General features: G+C 36.8%; 1 protein-coding gene across 3 annotated transcripts; it reads left to right on the top strand.

The window, feature by feature from the left end:
• Positions 1–8,731: 8,731 nt before the first annotated feature.
• On the top strand, positions 8,732–21,438 carry trpc4b (transient receptor potential cation channel, subfamily C, member 4b). 3 transcript variants are annotated; one of them, XM_008426310.1, is made up of 12 exons: positions 8,732–9,018; positions 9,204–9,314; positions 11,734–12,157; positions 12,904–13,422; positions 17,077–17,428; positions 17,686–17,825; positions 17,938–18,251; positions 18,358–18,553; positions 18,644–18,838; positions 19,046–19,087; positions 19,187–19,276; positions 19,649–21,438. In XM_008426310.1, exons 3-12 carry the CDS (start codon positions 11,780–11,782, stop codon positions 20,186–20,188), a joined length of 2,766 nt encoding a protein of 921 aa, XP_008424532.1. In that variant the 5' UTR covers positions 8,732–9,018; positions 9,204–9,314; positions 11,734–11,779; the 3' UTR covers positions 20,189–21,438. The 3 variants fall into 3 exon arrangements, with proteins under 3 accessions (XP_008424532.1, XP_008424533.1, XP_008424530.1); XM_008426311.1 differs by lacking the exons at positions 8,732–9,018; positions 9,204–9,314 and adding an exon at positions 11,170–11,432 and having other exon boundaries at positions 11,737–12,157; XM_008426308.1 differs by lacking the exons at positions 8,732–9,018; positions 9,204–9,314 and adding an exon at positions 11,170–11,432.
• Positions 21,439–22,672: the final 1,234 nt, after the last annotated feature.

Genomic DNA, 22,672 nt, shown 5'->3' with positions numbered 1-22,672 from the left:
TAGCTCAGGATGTAGATAGTAATACTACAGATTGTACCCATACAGTTCATGGATTGATTAAATAAAAATATATTTATAGCACAAGGCACCATGATACTAAGGATATTCATCAGAAAAAAGTGATCTCCTAATTTTGCGTTGCAGCCAGCCAGCGTTTTTCACCCTGCCCACACCCTTCTCTAAACGGATCTAAGGTCTACAGTGTCGTTTTGAAGTCAGGCATCAATGTTATCCCATTTCCCGTCTGTCCTCTAGGTGTCTGACATTTTTCCATGCAGAGCGTTTTCGTCTTGACAAGCTCAGTCATGATCCGGCTTCTTTTTTTTTTTTTTCTTTCCCCCTTCCTCCCACACTGATTAGGAGAACACCCACACAGATACTTAGTAAATAGCAAAGCAGGTCAAATCCCACAATTTGATGAACAGAACATTTGATCAGGAACAAAGGAACATAGAAAAAGTAGAAATAACAGAGGGGATTGAAACATGCCTAACCCAGAGGCTTGCCGCAGAGAGATGGAGCCACACTGAATTCTAAATCCCTTCTGGTATTTGTACTGCTATTACATGCAATTATCATGTCAACAGAAAAAAAGAGTGACATTCTGGTTTTGACGGGAACCGCAGGCCTCATTATTAGGTTTATCTTCCACTCTTTTGTATACAAACACACACCTACCAGTGTTTTCTTGTAAATAGACAACCCTAAAGTTTTACATTGCAAACAAGAATTTAGCTTCAGCTGTGCTTAGATCATGTTCATTCCTTCCCCAAACATGTAGGAGCAACTATTGTGTCCGCACCGTCCCATATTTATGCATTAATGACAGACAAACCATCTCACAGCTGCCATGTGATGAAATTGGCACAAAGTAGATGCCATAACAAAACCTTGCACTTCTGCTGCACTGGACACTGTTGACAGGGTCCAATTATAAATACAGCCAAGCAAACTGCGCAGCAAAGCCCCTGGGCCTTGACAGCATCTAGTTACAAGAGAAAATGAAAAAGAAGATGAGGAGAATTTTCTGACAGCAGTGATTGCATAGAGGGAATTGGATCATACCCAATTTTCCAAGCTTATTTTTCAAGCAAGGGGGAGTTTGATGATATTCTGTCATAGTACATTTATATCAAATTTATTGTAAATGACCAGTCCTTGCTAGAAGATAGAAGTGTCAGTCTATAAAGAACTGAAGCTTGTAATTGCACACCTGAGGTGCAGAAGATTTATCCTTCAGCAGTTACATATGGCGCAGGTGGGGCTGAGGTTGCAATATTGCAGCTCAGCAAACCATCTTACATCATTTATATCAACAACAAAAAATGTTGTTGGTTGCCCCATTTCATTTACACAGTTCTAGTGAATGCTAATGACTGTTTTTCTTGTTTTTGCACCGTGTAACATTCACAAACCTGCTCTGTCTTTGCATGTGATGGCACAAATAAAGACTACATAAATCTATCATTTCAGATAAACAGCATTATACAAATTAATTTTGAAGGGAATTAAATATTAGCCATTGAAATTCTATAAATTGTGTTATTGTATTTTTACAATAACACAATTATTATGTTGATACTACCAACAGTGCAGTGAAATTCTCCACCACTGTCACAAGACTGTTAGTTCACATCATGTCTTGGAGAAAAAGAATCTTTTTAAATAAAGCTTCAACTAGTTTATCAACTTTAATCCTAAAGTGGAACTTGCTACCATGCTAAGCTTAGCAGTCTTACAGAAGTGGCTGTTGGAGGGTTGGGGGGGAAGTTGTTGAAATAGATCTAAAAAGTTAGTTACTATCTCAGTAATCTTTGTTCAAACATTTGTACTATCGTGCAGAATGAACCAAATGATTTAGACAACAAAAAAGTGAAAATTCTTGTTTGTTATGATTCTTCCAAAGAGGACACACAAGAGCTGTCTGTTGTGATGGAGCTTGTCTACTGCCTCCTTATAAAACTTGCTTGTGCACACTAATGGTAGCAGCTGTGAAACGATAGCCTGTTCAGCAATTTGAATTACCTTGCAAAAACAAATGATGCTGAAGGATTAAACCAGATTTGCATTTACCCGTATTTTGTGCTGCTCGAGCTGAGCTTGCAGCTTTTAAATGTAAATTAAGGACAAATATTCTAGACAGACATTTAAAATGTATTGTATTATCATGTTATGACATATTGATTATAAATACAGTTTGCACATTCTTTCTATTAAAGAAATATATCAGATGTCTTTTAGCTATTAAACATATAGTAAATTGAATTATTAAGTTCAACTTGCCAGTCTAGTTGCTTAGGAGAAATGGAGCAAAAATACTTATTCATATTTGTAATCTGCAAATATTTTGTTTTGCAGGGTCATTGCAGTGATGGCCCTCAGCTGAATCTCCCATCTTTTTAATCATTGGACAATAGGAGCCAACCATGCACTGCAACAGTTAAATTCCCAACTTTCAGTGGCACCACTGGTATCATAACAATCTTAATAGAAATGTGCATCATGTAATGAGCCTTGAGTCCTGAGAAGTGACATAGAATTGACCTGATGCTGGTATTATAATGAGCTGCATATTGTTCCATCTCCTTCAGCATGAGTTAAATCTGCAACCAAATCCCACTAATGGAGTCCTTTGTATATGAATGCTGACTTTAAGTCAATTCGTGAATTGTGGTCTGCTTGTGTTATCTTTTTCTAACATATATTAACTCAAGCTGATTAAAACTGTATGACAATCTGACTTGAAAGGTGTTATGATGTGAACTGATTAAATAAAAAAGTTCAAAGTGAGTATATTCTCACAATAAAATGTGACATTATGTATAATTTTAATACAAAGCTGATTTTTATTCCACATAATTAAAAGCTAGTCCATATCTTATCTTTCTGACACTGTTCTATTATCCTACTCTCCTAACTGAATAGCTCTAGATAACAGTATTTCTATGTGCTACCCCAATCTTCCTCTTAGTGTTGCTAAAGCAATTCCCTCTTAACAGCTGCTTGTGTTTAGGACTATTTTTGCATTTGGTTATTTTCAAGAGATGCCACAATGCCACACTCACAGATCTCATTAAGGCTATATTTTGGCTATTACATCTTTATCATTTGCTACCCCGAGAGAAGCCCTGTACAGTAAAATGATCGCAGCAACTTCCCTGAAATCCAACCCCATAAAAGTAAATTATGTACTCTATAGAAGCTGAACACACAGCCGGGCGGCACCCAAATCCATCTTCCCCAGGTTATGTTCCTCCTGGGATATTAAAGAACGAAAAGGCAGCAGAACCAGTCAAGTTTAATCATTTTCTTTATCTGTAGCTGCAAATTCCCAGGGAATATAGAGAGAAATGTATTATGGAACTAATGTAAGAACAAAGCACTTGTCAAGCTTTTTCAACTATTTACTGAAAGTTTATGACAATAAAGGGTCTTGCAAAATGCTTTACAGAAATCTATGCTTACCTAAATTACTAACTCAGAGAATGAAGAATTATGAGGTTTTAGTTTCCTTTTTGAAAACTACAAAAGACCTTCTTCTAGTGTAAGAACTACATTTCTAGTATTCATGATCATGAAAGGATTCATGGTCAATCTCTGATGGGAAAAATGTCATTTCTAAAGATCTGGCTCAAGTCTATAGTCCATACTATTTTTCCAAAGGCCTTGAAATAAATTGTTAGAAACATCATTTTGTAATGACTACTGAGGGAAACTGGTTAGAATCATAAGTAATGAGGTTTTTGCAGATATTGATAATATATGATCAAGATCTTCTGTCTGCATAATTAAATACATCAAATTATATCGTATTTACATTGCAGTGATAGCAATGCATTTGATTTTCCATAAGACGTTGCATATGCAAGATCATCAACTTGATTGAGAAATAATAAAACTATGCATTTATTAATTTATTAATTACTTGTCGCTTCTTACAAGTAACAGAATCCAAACATGAACAGGAAGATTTCACTGACTCTCAGTTAAATCTAGCCAAGTCTTGAGATTCACGAGAATCTAGCTGACACAAAGTCCTGTTAGGGATAAATAAGTCAATAAGGGGCAACCTGGCATGGCATGAGAAAAGTAGGTACATTTTATGGCCTTTTCCAAAGAGAATGAGAAGCAGTTGTATCGACAGGTGCTCAGGTTCAGATGACTGACTTTGTAGAAGGTTTGACTGCATGGTGTGAAAAGACAGAGGAAGTAGGTCTTCACAGAAGTCTGGAAAAAGTGACTGAAAGATAGCACAGAGGACAAAAGCAAAACAAAACTTTATTTGATGCCTGCAAATGCCAAAGAAGCATGCTGTTGTGGCTGGTAATTCAGAATTTATAAGGAATAGGAACATTAGCATCAAAAATTGCAACAAATACGCAATCATTGTGGGCAAGTTAGTAATCTAGGCAGGCATCAGTTTGTGGTTATGGTGAAGAAGGTGATCAACATTTATAGCTATAAAAGTTACACTATAGGAAAGGATCATAATAGGATGGCAATAAGCCGACAGTGCGCCTTATAATTTTTTCTCATAAAAAAAGAATGGCTCATGTAACCTGATATGCATCTTGGCATATATGCTGCAGCTCTTGAACATGTTAGCACTTCTTGTAAGACTTAATAAAATACATATACAATACAAATTTAACAGAACAGGGATTTCAACCTTATCTTTTCTACTATAGAAAAAGTTTCATTAGCTACAACTAACTCTATGTGGAATTCATTGTTTTCTGAGGCAGTACTCTTGTGAGAACACCCTGTTTCCAAAAGATCTTAATGGGATGTGATGTATAATGCTGTGCCTGAAAGTCTCAGCAATAAAACATTGCAAACGCAGCTGTAGAGGCACCAGGGTTCTGTCAAAACAAGCTTCCTTACAGTCTGACTACCATAACTCTTTCATTGGCAAGCTAAGACCAACCAGCAGATGTTCTACCATTCAACTGTAACTGAAACAAAAGGTTTTAAACTTTTTTTTATTATTAAGGTTAGAAAGTGCTACATTAGAAGGAATCAAACACTTTTGAACCAAATCACAAAAAGCTACAACATTTTTCATATTGTACAATATTTTAGTTATGTTTAAATGCATTTATTCAATTTCTTCCTTTTATTTTATACAGAACAAAAAGTACATGTGTGGGTCCTGGTTGTTCTGAGAGAATGTCTCAAATATTTCTGAGTCCCCTGCCAAGCTATAATTGACTTAAAACTTTCCATTGGCCCCTAGTTGTCAAAACGAACTGTCATCATTTACGTTAACTGTAACAAGGGGCTTTTCATGCTTTCTGACTTGCCTCTTGACCACATGACTTCCAAGCGATTTTTAACTCTCTGACCGCCAGCACCACACACAGACACATACAAACACATGTGTGCTGCTGACAGGCACAAAAACCTCAGCTGTGTCACATGGCTGGTTTTATTAATCCGATTGAGCTGCAGACAGACATCAACAAACCCGTCACACATCACTGCTTCCTCCGCTGATATCAAACAGGTAACTGATCTCTGCATTGCCCGAAAATAACATAGCATTTTGTGTTTTGCATTATGTGGTTATTAAAAACGTCATTATTGATTCGATTTAATAATATAACAGATAAAAAAATAAATAAAAATCCCTTGAGTTTTACAATCTTAGCCATGATAACAGATACATGATTTGGAGTCCTAATCACGTGGGGTCAGAATTCCAAACTAATGGATCGGATCAAATTATATTCAAGTGTTTGAAAGACCAGACCAGGATTCAGATTCAAATTGAGAATCTATGGCAAGATTTGCAAATCGATGTTTTATTTTGCAAAGAATACTAACTATAAAGATAGATAAAGCATATTCTGCAGTACTGACTAGTTTTTTTCTATGTACTGTTTAATGTTTTATTTATCACATAAAATCTCAATGAAATGCAGTAACATGTTTGAATATAATGTGACAAAGAAGAAAAAAGAGCAAAATGTGTAAATACTTTAGCAAGACAGCGTTAAAATGCAGCTAATAGTCCAGAATTGAACTTTATAGTCATTGTTGACTTTTAAAACTGTGCCATAAACATTTTGTAACTTTTGATTCAAATTTGGCAAACAACAGCTGTGTTCTGTCATCACTGATGCTGACAGGCCTAATTAGCTCAAATCCTGATTTAATGACTATGAACCGGTGCTGCTAGCTCGGCTATTGCATCAACGTTCGTTTTTAGAAGCAAGCATGAAATCTGGCCAACACACACTGCATCTAATTGACAGGACTGAGATGCTGAATGAATTTCCCTCCCACTCGCACAGCAAAGGCCAACAAGGAAATCAAGCCTGTGTAATGCACACAGTTTAGTTCTGAAAAGGGACTTGTTTTGTTCTAGCTCATACATGCTTTATGTTTTTACAGTTATGCTGTAATTAGTTTTTAAACTGTCTGAAGGAACTCTATTTATTTTTGTACAGGAAAGGAGACTCAAGAAGTCATCTGAATACATATAAAGAAAAAAGAGAAAAAGTGATCACCCTACAAATTTAACAAAAAAAGGAAATGTCTTACTGCCATCTAGTGGCAAGTGAGTTCTTTGATCTACTGATTGAATTAATTTGTTAAACAGAGATCAAGTACAAAATAACGCAGGTTTCCTGCAATGGAGATCAGCTTCAGGTAAAATTAGGCTTATTTTCTTTAAATGTGAAGATACTGCCAACCTATAAGTGAAAAGAAAGCTATTGTAAAGTTTCATAACTGGATATTATGCTGATGTCTGCATACAGATTCGGAATGAAAAAGGTTTGGCAGTATAGTATGGAAGTTTGCTCAAAGGCTGTGACAGGAAAAACCCATAAGTGGCTGCGGTAAGAAGTACCAAGTATCATGCAACAAAAGCCCCTGGTTGACAGCAGAATCCACCCCACTGTCTGAAATCTCTGTTGCTGCCCTTAGACTTGGCAACAAAGCAGCAACGTATGGAGGAATGAAAATGGCAGAAAAAAAATTCATCTGGAAGGGAAGCATAGATGCACTGAAACCTCATGAGTCACTTTGCTGACAACAAAGACTCAAGACACCGATGTGTGTCTGGTTTGAGAGTTTCTTTCTTTCTTTTTTTCCTTTTTAATCAACCCCAGCTCTGGACCAGACGGCGTACCAAGGCATCATCTAAAGAACTGTGCAGAGCAACTGAAAGATCTCTTCACTGACTTCCTGAATGCCCCCCTCTGTTATCACTCATGCAGTAATGATATGCTTTGAGCAATTTATTGTGATCAAAACATCCCTCCCTCATGAACCTGGACTCCCCCAAAGAGTCTGGATCCCCACCTATGCCAGGACACTGATAATTAGTGTTTGATACAACCCTGCTGCCTCCTTTTCCAGCCGTTGGAAGCAGACTCCTAACAGCTGTGACTGGATCCGGACCTTTTTTAATACCCAGATGCCAGACTGTCAGAACTGGCAACAATACAACTAAATCCTTCCCAGTGAACACCGGATCAGCTAGAGGGTGTGTACTCAGCGCTTGCACACACACGTGACTGTTCTGACGTGTTCACATTACCCACATCATAAAGTTAGCTGACCACACTACAATTATCATCAAAGAACATTTGTCATCTTGGAGTTGGAGTGGAGCAGCAGACATTCGTGTGTTGCTTCAAGCAACTTCAGTGTGAAAAAAAAGTAAATGATTAAAGATTTTATTAAAGAAGGTTCTGTAAACACCTGATATCAAGACTTACTAAATCATCTTCTCTGTTTTTAAGCAGCAAAACAAAGTATAAATGATCAAAGAGAAGCCTCAGAAAAGTAGTGAAGATCATACTAGCCATACCAGACTTCTTTCTCTGACTACCACTGCTGCAGAAAATAGAATATTTTAAAGTATTCCTCTCATTACTGTAGAAACATATGCTTTCTCCCGCCTTAAGGGAGAAAATAAGAGTGCGTTCACCCAAGGTCATCCCTTCTGAAAAATATATTTTCTACCCACAACATTTAAGACGAATCCACACACTTGTACTCACTTTGCAGTGCAACTGCTCAACATGATTTAATTCTCATACATTTTTCTTGTTCATAAGAAAACTGCATCCATCAAAACACATTTTACACCATGACCTATGCAAATGTGGCAAATAATGCATACCAATTTAAGCTATTTTGCTTAGCTCAAATACCATTGACCTTTTACGTTCAACATAGGAAGTTGTACCCATGAATTGGGGACGATAACATCTAATTAAGAACTTTGAAAAATGTAAAAACTGCAGCATTTTGACAGAAATTCATTAGTGCTGGTTGTTTTACGCTTTGTCAAATTCCAGATTATATTTCAGAACAATATATAAATGGAGATAAATTTGCTAAGCAGTTCAGTTGTCCCTTCATCAGAAACTCTCAAAGGGCTTAAAAGCAAAAACCTGACCGTTCACTGTCTCGTAGAAATGATAGGACATTGATCTGACACATAAAATAAGACATTTCTGGATTAGGTTACTTTTAAATGGTGGAATATTGTTAGTTCACATTTAACAAGAATAGTTTAAGTACTATGGAGACGTGATTAAAGGATGGAAACAAGGTGAGTACAATCAATGTGATGCAGAACACCTGTTGGAGAATCTAGGCAGGGATTTACTATTCAGTCTAACATCCAATTCTACTTCTCCCTCATATCTGGTCACAGTCTTTTAATTACATAATCTATTTTATCATAACCCTCACTCATAATTGACAGGTTTGCTTTGTACCACACCAGTTGTATGAGTTCACTGGATTCTCTATTTTTGCAGAACCTACAGACATAAAAGTATATTGGTTACCTCAACCTGTGATCCTGCATTTATGTAAATCTGTCTGGCATCCACATGGATTCTTTCGACTTTAGTGAAAGGCTGTAGGTTTCTAAGCAAATAAAAACCCTGGGATGAACTTCAAGGACATGTGTCCACCCGTCAATCCATCTTCTACACCTTGAAGGGTTTCCAATTCCAGGTGCTGGTGCTCATCTTCAGCAGTGGGTAGCAGGTAGAGTTCAACCTGTTCTACAACAATGTTATCAATTTGTGTTTTTTTTTTTGTTTTTTGTTTTGGTTATTCTATCTTCTGACACAGTGGTCATGGCAAATGGCTGCTCACACTGAGCCAGGTTCTGTTGATGGTTTCTTAATACTAAAACTGTGTTGTCATTTTTCACCGTCTCTGTTTTAAAGGGATTTCTGCACAATCAATGACAGCATGCAGTCTGTCATATCCAGAGCTGTGTGAAGTTAGCTATTTGTGTGACTCTCCTACCTTCTCCCATTGCAGGGTGTGACTGACAGGTGGGTCCAAAAGTGAGCTCATCTGGAGTCAAGTAAAAAAAAAATAATAATTTGATTATAAAATCAACCATTATCAGACGTTAACCAGTTACTTCACCAGAGTTGTTAGCCTAGTTTATCAAACTATCTGTTGGTGTTTGTGACTTTTTCCTGGATCAGTCTCACTCCTATACCAACATGACCTCCTAATGTAAAACCGTCAGCAGACTAGCCAGAGAAGTCTATACTATAGTCATATTAATATTTAAGGATTAGCAGGTGTTAGTTTTTCCAAACCCTCTTTCAAAAACTCTGCCACTGGGGAAACTGGTAGAGGAATTCTCTGCCACAGACTACGGCCCTTAAAAATAAAATATTTTACTTCGATTCACTGTCCAGTTCTTGGCTGTCCATTCAGCAATTAAAAGCTGCTGAAAGGACAGCAAAGCATAATTTTGGACAAATTATGTTTTGGACATAATTTGTCCATTATGATGGAAGAATTTAACCATCGCTCTCAGTTTTGCTAGTTGGAAGGTTTCTGTCCACCTAATAGTTGTAACATTTTATGCACTGCTACACATAATAACCAAATTTAAAAACTCAAGTATTTTTTTTTTCTGTACCATTTTTTTAATTTTAAATGTGCAGCTTGTTTGCACTTTTGCTATTTAATACAAAGCAATGACTATACACAATTTTTCTATACATACCTTTCCATGCACCTCTCCTTGTGTATACACAACACAGTTACTGTTGTGGAGACATTTCATTGTTGTGCTTTGACTATGTCTTTTAAGTTGACAAAATGCAATGATTTACTTTTACACAATAACTTTTAGGAGAGCTGAGTTCTGGAATCAGGAGGTTATTATGAAAATATGTTGAAAATCCTCGTGTGTGTCTTTGCACTTGGTCTATTTGACCACAATTCAGTCTGAATCAATATTATTCCTGTTATTATCTCTGTATGGATATGAGTCGCATGAAAAAAAAAAAAAAAAACAAGCATGTTTTCCTTATCCTCTAAGGCTCATATGTTTTGGTTTCCTATCTTCAAAAAACGTACAATTTCAAAAGTGGTTTTGAGTTTGCGTTAGTAGATAACTTAAAACTTATAGGAAATAACAGGTTTATCTAGCCAAAAATTAACCTACCATAAATAAATACTTTGATAACACTATTTGAAGGGGTGTGCATAAGACTGACATGACACTGTCATAAACATGACATAACATTTGTCATGAACATGAAGTCTTTATGAATGTTTATGACAGTTGTCATGAAGTGTCATTCGGTAAATAATGACACTTTTAATGCAAAGTTGTTCTAAAGGCCGCATTAAAAGTCCATTAAAAGTGCCAACTTTGCATGAATTTTTAAATTATGATAATTTAATGCAAAGTTAGCATTTTTAATGGACTTTCAGCGCAACTTTTAGAGCAACTTTGGATTAAAAGTGTCATTATTTACCAAATGACACTTCATGACAACTGTCATAAGCATTCATAAAGACTTCTTTATGTTCATGACAGGTGTTATGTCATGTTTATGACATTGTCATGTCAGTCTAATGCACACCCCTTCAAATAAAGTGTTACCAATGCTTCTAATTTCTTCTGAAATAATTTAATTACGAAAATTATAGGAATATCTATAATAAGGTAAGCATGCACTTGTGTCGGGATTTTAATATTTTAGCAAATCAATGTATTTTATTCAGACTGCAGAAACACGAATTAAACTTACATTCAATAAAGTAATTAGAAAAAACACTCGTTAAGTTACGTCGTACTTGCCAAAACAGAACAAATGAAAACCCTCCGTCAGGTTAACAACAGCATCAAAATAGACAGCAGGGGCGTTGGTGAAAGCTCATTCATCTTCAGCATCCTGGAGCGGATGTGTCACTTCGATCCACTCGGCATCACTTGACGCATCAATGTAACAGGAAAAACAACATATATGTAGTTAGTAACTTGACCGAAGTGCTGGGTAGGAGCAGTGGACATTGGATGCGACAGGCGGTTTGGTGAAGGGTTGAGCAATGCGAGAACGACCCTCGAACTTCCTGATCTGGAAACTGTTTTTCTAACCAGGGATTTATCTGAATCACACCCAGAAGGCAACAGGAAACCGGTAAAGTATTTTCTTTTATTAAACATTCACTTTGCCAATTCATTTAAAATTAAGCGCAAAAAAAAAACAGTTTAAAAAAAACTTTTATAAGGTTAAGAATATATTTAATGTGAACTGTTGAATGTTTACAGTGGACTCATTTTAAACTGAAAGTTTTAAATGCGAAACTAAGGGCGGGTTTTTATGTGCCATATATTATGTCTGTCTATATATTTGAGCTTTAGTTTCAGAATTTGATTAATTGATTTATGACAGGTGTCCCTCTGCAAATGCTAAAGCTTCCCTCTCTGCTATCTTCCAGCAGACTTACAGGCAAGTGTAGCAAAAAAAAGAAAAGAAAAAGAAAAATGGCTCAACTATTTTACAAGAGAACTGACAACTCCACATACAATGACCGTCTCCCACTGCGGATTGTGCGGGCAGAGGCTGAGCTCTCTCCCATGGAGAAGGTCTACCTGGGGGCCGTGGAAAGAGGGGACTACGCGAGTGTAAAGCAAGCCTTAGAGGAGGCTGAGATCTACTTCAGAATCAATATCAACTGCATCGACTCGCTGGGACGCACGGCCCTCCTTATTGCCATCGAAAACGAGAACCTGGAGATCATAGAGCTCCTGCTCAGCTATAACATCCATCTGGGTGATGCCCTGCTGCACGCCATTCGTAAGGAAGTAGTGGGGGCCGTGGAGTTGCTCCTCAATCACAAGAGGCCACGTGGAGAAAAACAGGTAACAGAAAGCAAATATTGTTTAGATCAACCTCAAAAAGTTATTTTTTTTTCTATATTAAACTTTTAGTGTTTTTTTAAACTAAGTTTAAAGTCTCATTTGTTCAAGTGGCTCTTGTTCAAGTGGCTCTAGTTTGGTCTATTTTAATATAAGACTCAGTTCCTGGACATTATTCAAAAGTTAAGAAAAGCAAAACTTTTAAAGCTGATTTATTTATTTTTTGGTAGATTTAATCTTACTGCCAGCCATTTTAGTCATATCAGATCGATTTAGCTACAGATCTTCTCAGTAAGATAATTTTTTTGATACTTTAAATGTGATAACACAAATTGAATCTCATTGATTTTATTTTTATTTTTTGCAGTTGCTGTGTATTGTGGAATATTTTGTCATGCTGCAATCACAAAGCTCAATGTGTGTTTTATTGGGACTTTATTTGACAAACCATGAACTTTGTCTTTTAGCTTCAAAAGACAAATTTGGAAGTCAAAATTTGTCTTCAAAGCATTTTCCAAATAAAATGTGATTGATTTTCAGACAAACATTCTTAGAACAGCTAAACCACAAGCCATTAGCTGTGGGCTTTCAGTCAAAAGGCATTAATTTGTTCCTTTCAAACTGTTGTTTGCATCCTGTATGGAGTTTGAAAGCAATGTTCTTCTAAAGCTACACAATTCTTGTGTTATCTACTTTGGTTTGTTCATTGTCAACTCATTTGTGCATTTCTCTCTTGGTTCCTCACTAAGATCCCCCCAATTCTGTTGGACAAACAGTTTTCAGACTTCACTCCAGACATTACTCCAATCATCCTTGCAGCTCAGACAAACAACTATGAGGTCATCAAATTGCTTCTGCAACGAGGCGTTTCCGTACCTCAGCCACATGCTGTGCGTTGCAACTGCATGGACTGCATGTCCCACACAGACGTGGACAGTCTTCGTCACTCACGTTCTCGTCTTAACCTCTACAAGGCCCTTGCCAGCCCCTCTCTCATTGCCCTCTCCAGTGAAGATCCGTTCCTGACGGCTTTTCAGCTCAGCTGGGAGCTGAAGGAGCTCAGCACAGTGGAGAATGAGTTCAAGTCAGAGTATGAAGAGTTGTCCCATATGTGCAAACAATTTGCAAAAGACCTTCTGGACCAGACTCGAAGCTCCAAGGAGCTGGATATAATTCTCAACTACCGTGATGACATCGATCCTCTGATGGATGAGAACAACAATGACCTAGCCCGTTTGAAACTGGCAATCAAATACTCCCAGAAGGAGGTACGTGTCTTTCGTTGATAGCGGCTATTTGAAATTCTACATCGGCGGTCTGGTCAGAAGGAACAACAGTGATGTATTTAGTGTGGTAACCTTTGTGTGCAAACTTGGAAGGGATACTATTTACAATTAAACCAGTACAAGCAGAAACTAGATGTCGTCTGATTTGATCAGTGTGGAGTGAAGGAAGAGTGAAGGACAAGAAAAGTGCCAAGATGGGCTGTAAACGGCCAGAGATGGGTGGAGACATCCTCTGGGACTTTAGAGCAACATGTAATTGCCAGTCTGCCTCTTAACAATGCATTACAGTAGGCCCTTTTAGTGAGTCTCATGATGATTAGATAATTGGGTATAATGATGGAAGATACAACGACCATTTCCTTGAAATTCAAACTCATGACATTTTAATGAGGGAGGGACATTTTATGGTCTTTAAAATCTGCTTTTGGGTTTGCATTCATGGATTTTTTTTAGGTAAAGCTACAAGAAACAGTGAATGTAAAGCACAATTGAGGCAGAGAGTAGGTATTACAAAACAAATAGTCAAAAATACAAAATCAATTATCATAAAATAACAAGCAGTGAACATCCCGTTGTGAATCTCTGATCAATCACTTCCTCTACTCACTAGATTTTGCTCAGTGCAACGGGGCAAACAAGCTTCTGATTGCACCATGCAAAACTTTAGCCCCAGACAGACAGTCACACATGTTGATTTGGTGGGATCAAGAGGCTCTGTCTTATTTTTGAAGCATGTAGCTGGGATTTTTCAGGCAAATGGGAGGTTCATGAAATGAAAGTGATAAGTATAAAATATAAACTGGCTCTCAGATTACTTCTCTAGGCGGATCAAAGAAGTTACTCTAGTGTGTTTATTATTTCTGATGATTCTCGAGGCATGCAGAACACATGCAAAGTAAAACCTAAAAGGGGACATTGTGTACACTTGTGCACCATGTCATTCTAATCAAAAGCACTTTTCTTAACAATTTACACCTTTAAAAAAAAAGCTAAAGATTTGATCACTCCCTGTACTGGTCTTAATGTGATGCTAGTTGAAACGGATGTTGAGAAATAAATCTGGGGAGGTTAACAGCTTTTTCCAAAACAAATTTCAGATCTGAATTTCATAGTGACAAGGAACATTACATGTGAAAATTTGAAAAGCTAGTTGCCATTCTTAAAAAAAAACATGGAAGCCCCAGCAAGGACATACCATGAAATAAGAAGGAAAACCTGAGATACAGCCCCTATTGTGATATGTATGTTAAACATGAATAAAAATTCCAGTTACAAAGACTGGGCTCATACAGTAACTTCTTAGGAATCACATGTAATTGTGAGGTTGTATCTAAGTTTAGAATAGATATAAACATTCTCCCTTGGACAGATAAGACCAAACACTGGTGTTTGGTCAAAATGCAGAATAGCACTTGTAGAGAAATCCACAGAGCAAATCAGTTATCAACCACAGCAACCACGCCTCAAACATTGTGTTGGAGAGGACTGATGATTTGGGTTTGTTTTGGCAGCCATAGCACTGAAGTGCTTTTGAAGTCATTGAGTCGACCATGAATTACTTTGCAAACCAACGTTTTCTGTGACCAACGTTTTCAGTGTGATACATGACTTAATGTGAATCTGATTAAATGACTGTGATCCCAGACACAACACTACATCATTAACAAACAGACTGCAAAATGTATTAGATATAGTGTGTGATGTGTAGTGGATTTTTGCAATTGCTAGTTTCAACTCTGACTATCTGAGGTAGATCTTGGATTAGGAAATTAAAATTATACTTTAGAATACAGGTTTTTATATTTGTGCTTTTCAGTGGACCTGTAGAAAGCACCTTGTGAGGGAAAGTAAGTGCTGGAACGATATTCTCAACTATTTTATCTGTGAACCTAATAATTTAATAATGAAGTAAAATAGAAAATAGAGGGAGGACGTAAGATTCGGGCTATTTGAATCTCTAAAATTTAAATATTTCTTTCGGTCTCAGTATTAGCCACAGTCATGCTGTCTTTATTTTCACTCAGGAACAAAATGTGTGGCAGCTCTACTTTGCTTTAATGTTTTGTGGAATGGGGAAAATGAAACATTAATTCATGATGAAACATCCAGCAAACCTCTAGCACTCCTCTTTATAGTTCTTTTTTTCATTCGTATAATATTTATTGAAATTTTGTAAAAACAGTTGAAAAATGTCAGATTCACCCTTTATTTCATGCTCTATTTCATGAGGATTCTGGTGTCCTAATGGAACCATTTGCTAACATGTAATAGTTTGGGTGTGACCGTTAAATTCAACTAAACAGACTGTATAGGATCTATTTGACTACAATGTTGCTAAAATGAAATTAACATCTATTACTGTCTGCAAGTGTTCATCAAATATTTATATCAAATCTCAGTAGACTGGAGGATAAGTGTAGGAAACAGACTTGAGATTCAGTTTGGATTCCAGTTACAGCAATCAGTTGTTGCATTTCTTAAACTGAATAACTGTTTAAGGTATAGGCTCTTTATTTTTTGAGAAAATTATTATTGTTTTATTAAGGCTGGTAAGGACCCCATCCTTCTGAATTAACACCATCCTGTGGTCTCCTTGTTACTGTCTTTGAGAAATTTGGAAAGCATTGAAGTGATAGAAATCATGAGGCTGCTGATATGTTTGGAGTTGTCACCAAATAGATTTTCACTTACTGGTTTCCATCCTACCACAAGGCATTGTTAAAAAATGTCACAAGGATATTTCTTTGGCCTTGTGAAACAGTTTTTTTTAAACTTCTGCTTTCCTGTTGAGGACAAAATCATGTCAGTATTTATCAAATGCATAACAGCTGAAGGAGGTTTCAACAGAAAACTCTTTGCACCACTTAATCTGTCATTGTGCTCTGTAATCGCAATATTTATGAGGATAAGTCGGCATGAGTGGTTAGAAATTAGGACACAAAATTTAGATTGTATTATTCACTTATCATTATGAGTCAATACCTCAGAAGCACTGAGACGTGGTAATGTGTTTTTTTTTATGAGTAAATACTAAATACTGCAATTTGTAAACAGCTTCTCCTCCCCTCGACTCCGATATTGATGCTGGGACCTTCCTATGGTTTCCCAGCAATCAGAAAAGCTGAGGTTGAGTGGTAGTGTATTATGTGTGTACTCTTCTCCCTACCAAGTCCTGATCTACTGGGCAGCCAGAACCCAAATTCTCTATGACATGAAACGGTGACCCAAATGCGCTCCTCAAAAAACCCTGCATCCATGTTGTATCCATCTTGCAGCTTTAATCCATTGTGAACAGAGCTGAAAACTGCATCATTTTCCCAAAGCCATTTTTTACACATTTTAACCATTTGCTGTGGGGCTGCAACTAAAGATTAGTTTAGTAATTGATTAATCTGTCAGTCATTCTGATGATTAATGAATGTTTTCGGGTCTGTATTCAGTTTAATTGATTGACTACTAAATTAGCTAACGATTATTTTCAATAATTGATTCATCACGTTGAATCATTTCAACCATATTTTGCTGTTGTATTTTAACAAGCAAATGGATTTAAAAACAGATTTAAAAGAGAGAAAGCGGTTGAGCTTATTTTAGGTTTTAGTCTTTTACCTTGTCTTCTATGTCTCTTTTCCTCAGTTTGTTGCTCAACCCAACTGCCAGCAGCTTCTTGCGTCTCGGTGGTATGATGAGTTCCCAGGCTGGAGGAGGCGTCACTGGGCAGTGAAGCTCATCACCTGTGCTTTCATCGGCCTCCTCTTTCCATTGCTTTCTGTCTTCTACCTGCTCTTTCCAAAGACTCGCTACGGCCAATTCATCCGTAAACCTTTCATCAAGTTTATCTGCCACACTTCTTCCTACTTGACCTTCCTCCTCCTGCTCTTCTTGGCCTCACAGCATATCGACTCTGGTGACCCAGAATGCCGGGCTGCCTACATCCAGGGCCCAGCACCCACCACTGTGGAATGGTTTATCCTGCCCTGGGTGATTGGTAACAACACATGCCTCCCGTTGTTCATCATATGCATTCGTTGTTGTTTATATTTAATCTGTAATAAGTAACATTATTGAACCTTGTAACTTTAGCTACTGTAACTTACTGTAAATACGTGTAAGGATGTGTATCAAAAAATTTCAGCAAATTTTAGCTTTTTTTTTTTTTTTTACCATGTATTGTCCCAGGTGGCCATATGTGGTGACCAATAATGTGATAACCCCAGTTTACACCTGCTACTTGTTTTATCCAAGGTTTCATATGGGCTGAAATCAAACAAATGTGGGAAAGTGGTTTAAAGGACTACATGGATGACTGGTGGAACATAATGGACTTCATAATGAACTCCTTGTATCTTGCAACTATTTCTCTAAAAATTGTTGCATATACAAAGGTAATTTACAGCCTTAAGTGTAGATGAGCTTAGTTGTTGATTTTACATCAACTACACAGAAATAATACAAATTGAGTGCTAATGAAATGGTTTTTGTGTTTTTTTTTAACAGTACAGAGATTACAGACCGAGAGACAGCTGGGAAATGTTGCACCCCACGTTGATAGCAGAGGCCTTGTTTGCCATCGCTAACATCTTCAGCACCTTACGTCTGATCAGTCTTTTCACTGCCAACTCACACTTGGGCCCCTTACAGATTTCACTTGGCCGAATGCTTCTGGACATCCTCAAATTTCTGTTCATCTACTGTCTCGTGCTTTTGGCTTTTGCGAATGGCCTTAACCAGCTCTATTATTACTATACAACAGAGGGTGAAAAGGACTGCTACGGTATTCGATGTCAAACCCAAAATAATGCCTTTTCAACGTAAGTCAAGTCATTATTTACCACTGATATTTCTAACAGTCAGAAATATTTTTCAACATACTTGTTACAGTATTTTTTTATACATTACTGGTTGTTCACTTCTCAGGTTGTTTGAAACACTCCAATCATTATTCTGGTCTGTGTTTGGCCTGATTTCTCTCTATGTGACCAACGTGAAAGCGAACCATACAATTACCACATTTGTTGGCTCTACTATGTTCGGCACTTACAATATAATCTCCCTGGTGGTGCTTCTGAACATGCTAATTGCAATGATGAACAGTTCCTACCAGCACATTGCTGTAAGTCCTATAGATAAGCCATCTGTTTTTTTAATAGGCTTAACATTAGCTTATCTAAAATTTCAATAATTTTCTTGTTTTTTTTTCCAGGATCATGCAGACATAGAATGGAAATTTGCACGGACAAAGTTATGGATGAGCTATTTTGAAGAGGGCGGGACTTTACCATCTCCGTTCAATATAATACCGAGTCCAAAATCTGTGTTTTATCTACTGAGGTGGATAAAAACAAATGTGTTCAAGAAACCAAGCAAAAAATCACTGGACACATTTCAGACATTAGGGGTAAGGAGTTGCAAGATGTCTACTCTGATGAGTTTTCAGTGCCTCAAATCTTCGCTCCCAAAGAGCTCGGCATAAATTTAATAATAGATATTTCAACGTGAATCATAAGAACTTCTTTTTTTTTTTTTTTATGAACGAGCGTGTAAAGAAAATGTATCAGCAGTAGACAGGGGTAATATGCTGCTTTTGCTTATCCTTTAACCACAGGTGCGGGCAGCAGAAAATGTCAGATTAAACCATGAATATCAGGTTTGTTGTCAAACAAGTACCATAGTGTTACATTTTAGTTTTGATCTTACTTGGATGAATAAGAGTATGAATTTATCTAAAATCTAGTTTGCATTTCAGGGGGTATTGAAGAACCTTGTGAAGCGATATGTTGCTGCAATGATCAGAGATGCCAAAACCAAGGAAGGGTTGACGGAGGAAAACTTTAAAGTACGTATGATTGTAATGTAAACTTTGATTTTCTTGCTGCACACGCAACTACATCAAGAGTACATTTATATCAAGTTTATACCAAACCATTTGAGTTCAGTTTAGCTACACAACCTATAATTTTCTTCCATTTTTCTAAGCTTCCTTCTCAAAGAAAATTCAAAGTATAGAATGAACCACGTTATTCTGATATTCAGGGAGGACTCCACTATAAACTGCATTTACATTACTTGCTACCTTCATCCTTTAAATTCTGGCAAACTGTTTGACTCCTTTTATCACAGAATAAATACACTCTTGGATTTCTATAATCTTGAACTGCTGTATAACTTTTGCTGCTCTTTGTTTCTCTATTTCTACTTTAACGAACAGGAGCTTAAGCAAGATATCTCCAGCTTCCGCTATGAAGTTTTGGGAATGATGAAGAGTAAGCCTCACAGCGGGGGAACAAGTCCAGTTGCGAGCACAACATTGGCTTATCCTGGAAATTCCTTCAAATATTGTCGTAAACCTGCTGCCAGTGAACGTCAAAAAGAGTCACGCATGTTCGAGGCAAAGTCCCCCAATATACTTCAAAATAAAGCTGCCAGCACAACCAACTCTCCGGGCTCAAATGATCAGAACAATTGCTCTGTTGTTGTGTGGAGTGCAGAGAAGACTGAGATTGAAATATCAAAAGAGCAGTCAAAGTGTGAGTGGTCTCCGAAACGGGAGCAAACGTCCTTTCTGAAATGTGATGAAAACGATTCCTTTTTTGTGGCGTCTGGCAGGGAAAACGAAGACAAAGCTCTGAGTGGCAAAGCAGATGTGGAAGTCTCACAGAATATGAACACAGAAACTCAGGAAATGGGGCTTTCTTGTACTGTCCTTTCTAAGGAAGTGACAAATAGTCCAACAAAAGTGCAAAACTGAGTCTGCAAATAAGGAATACACAATAGAATCATTATTTACTTAATCTTCATATTTAAAAAAAGATAGCTTGTGACAGACAATAGCTATACTACCATACTGTGCTTTTGCGTTAATACGTTCAATCAGTTATATAAAGACCCAATAAGATATCCTCTTTACGAACGATGTGATTGCTCTCTTGCTGCTCAGGAAAGTGAGTTTTCAGCAGGTATGTTATTTATCTCTTACTTTGAACATCTGTTTGACTGTTATAAAAAACAAAAGACTGTTTCTACCTAAACAAATAGTCATACACTTGAAAATGTTTATTTTTGATTCTATGTAATTGTGCAAGAAAATCTGAATCTAATTTAGAAAATTAACACTAATTATATATGTCCCCAGCCTACTGTTTAATCTAATGTATTGTTTAATTTAGTCATTACCTCTGAATATCACAGAGCTTTGAAAATTAGAGGCTACCTGTACTTCATGTTTACATCCCCAAAGATGGTAAAGCTGTGAGATGGAACGATCTTAACAGTGATGTTAAAGAAGAGAAGATGTGTGCACATTTTGAGACTGGTTTCAGGATCTGCTTTCTAAAAATCTGTGTTTTATATCTTGCGGGCTAATGAGCTTTGACAACTTTTACTATTTATAAAACATTATAAATGCTCACTAATAAAATGAAGCAAAATGTTATGGTTTCTAAGTTGCCTTTATTTGAAAATGTGTGGTGTAAAAGGAACATTGGAGGACAGTTTGTTGTAAAACTGTTGTACATATTTTAAAATTTAACATAGCTAAATGTTTTTCACTTAACTTATTCAAGTTTGTGCTTACTGGCCAGGGTAAATAATGTAAGAATTGATGTGTTGTCAGTGTTCACAACTCACATTAGCATAGTCATGGTATACAACTACTAAGGCCTGAATGAAGAAGAATTCAGGATTTAAAACTTATTCTGATGTATAATTAGATCCAGTTGGCTTAATTAGGAGCTTTTGTGTCATATCTAGGTCGCCAGGCATGAAGTATCCTCTGTGCTAGATGTGAAGATATGTTTTAATAATGACTGTTTGCAATGGCTAATAATGAAGTAATGCCACTTTTACACATAACATTCGAACATTATACAAATTCATCATACAAAAGACGTGTATTTTTATTTTTTTGAATAACATGACAGAAAATGAAAACATCAATTTCTCAATCCAGCTTCAAACATCATCAAAGTGAATGTTCCAATTTGTTCCCATCTTGTTTGTTCCCCATTAGGATATGTTATTCAGTCGGGTACTACCTTTAACATTGCCTGAATTGAATATTAAAAAGATTAAAACAAAATATTATTTTTTTATTTGTTTCTTTAGCTTTAGATTCCAGTTTTTTAAAGCTGAATTCTGTGGTTTCTTAGCTCTGTGAAAAAGCATTGAATTGCATTTGTTATTTCCAGGTGTGGAAAATAACAAGTAAATGAGTGCAGATTCAGTTTATTTGGCATGCTTTGTTAATACTAAGTGGAAGCACTTCAGCTTTCCACAACTTTAGATTCTTTAGTGAGTCCCAGAGGGAGCTGGTGTACAGTGAATTAATGTTTATGACTAAGTAATCAGATTCATGTGATCTGAGCTTTGTGACATTTTCTATTATTTTGCGGGATGTAGCCACAGGAGATGGGTACACTGTGGTCATAAAATTGTAAAATGGCTACTGAAATAATCTGGTTGTTGTGAAAGCTATGATGCTGAAGCTTGATTATTGATATGTGTTTGCCCCTAATTTGATAAGAAAGCTTAGATGTGAAACATTGCATTCCTGTCACTTTCAAAGCACACAGATTTGGTCTTGATAGTCTCGCTGTTTTTTAATTTGTTGTTGCCGTTGTAATTGCCAGTTATTTTCTCTTCAACTGATCCCTCTTTCATCTTTTAGAAAAGAAACCTCAATTGGGTAAAAACGTACTCGTGTGACAAATACAGTGTTTATGTCTGCGTCAACCAGAGCGTAGAAGTCACTGATGTACACAATGAATGTTCCAAAACCAAGTACAAATAGTGTCCTGCATTTAATTAACACAGATGGGGATCCAAGTATCATTATTTCCTCTAAGAAGAAAAGCTTGCTGTTTTTATGTGGTTGGATTGTACGGTGGGATTGCAAATATAAATAAGAAAACAGTATTTTTTTTTATTTTACCTCGGAAGAAAATAATATTACTCTGGCATTGTAATGTGCTCATTTTTAAAGATAAACGGGTACTACACAAGCTAGGCCAATAATAGTTCTCACTCATGGCTTTGCGCTGTATATGTAAAGTTGTGTTTAGTGCGATGTCACACACATCAGGACAATTGCCGTCTTACACATTTGAGGTATCTGGGAAGTGCAAGGACACTTTCATTGGATGGAAAAAATGATCTGATGAATTACCTCAGAACAGAAAATGGAAAGATCTAGAATGGACTTTCTAATTATAAATGGAGCTCAAAATTTATTTTC

This window comes from Poecilia reticulata, linkage group LG13, assembly GCF_000633615.1.
Source record: "Poecilia reticulata strain Guanapo linkage group LG13, Guppy_female_1.0+MT, whole genome shotgun sequence".
Classification (NCBI taxonomy): domain Eukaryota; kingdom Metazoa; phylum Chordata; class Actinopteri; order Cyprinodontiformes; family Poeciliidae; genus Poecilia; species Poecilia reticulata.
This window is presented reverse-complemented; position numbering and strand designations above follow the sequence as displayed.

What these genes read in the sequence shown, in the direction of transcription:
- trpc4b (XM_008426310.1), top strand. Translation starts at nt 11,780, where the DNA reads ATGGCTCAACTATTTTACAAGAGAACTGACAACTCCACATACAATGAC. An exon ending in ACACATTTCAGACATTAGGG is followed by an intron (nt 18,839 to 19,045) that starts GTAAGGAGTTGC and finishes CTTTAACCACAG; the next exon opens with GTGCGGGCAGCAGAAAATGT. An exon ending in GATTAAACCATGAATATCAG is followed by an intron (nt 19,088 to 19,186) that starts GTTTGTTGTCAA and finishes TTTGCATTTCAG; the next exon opens with GGGGTATTGAAGAACCTTGT.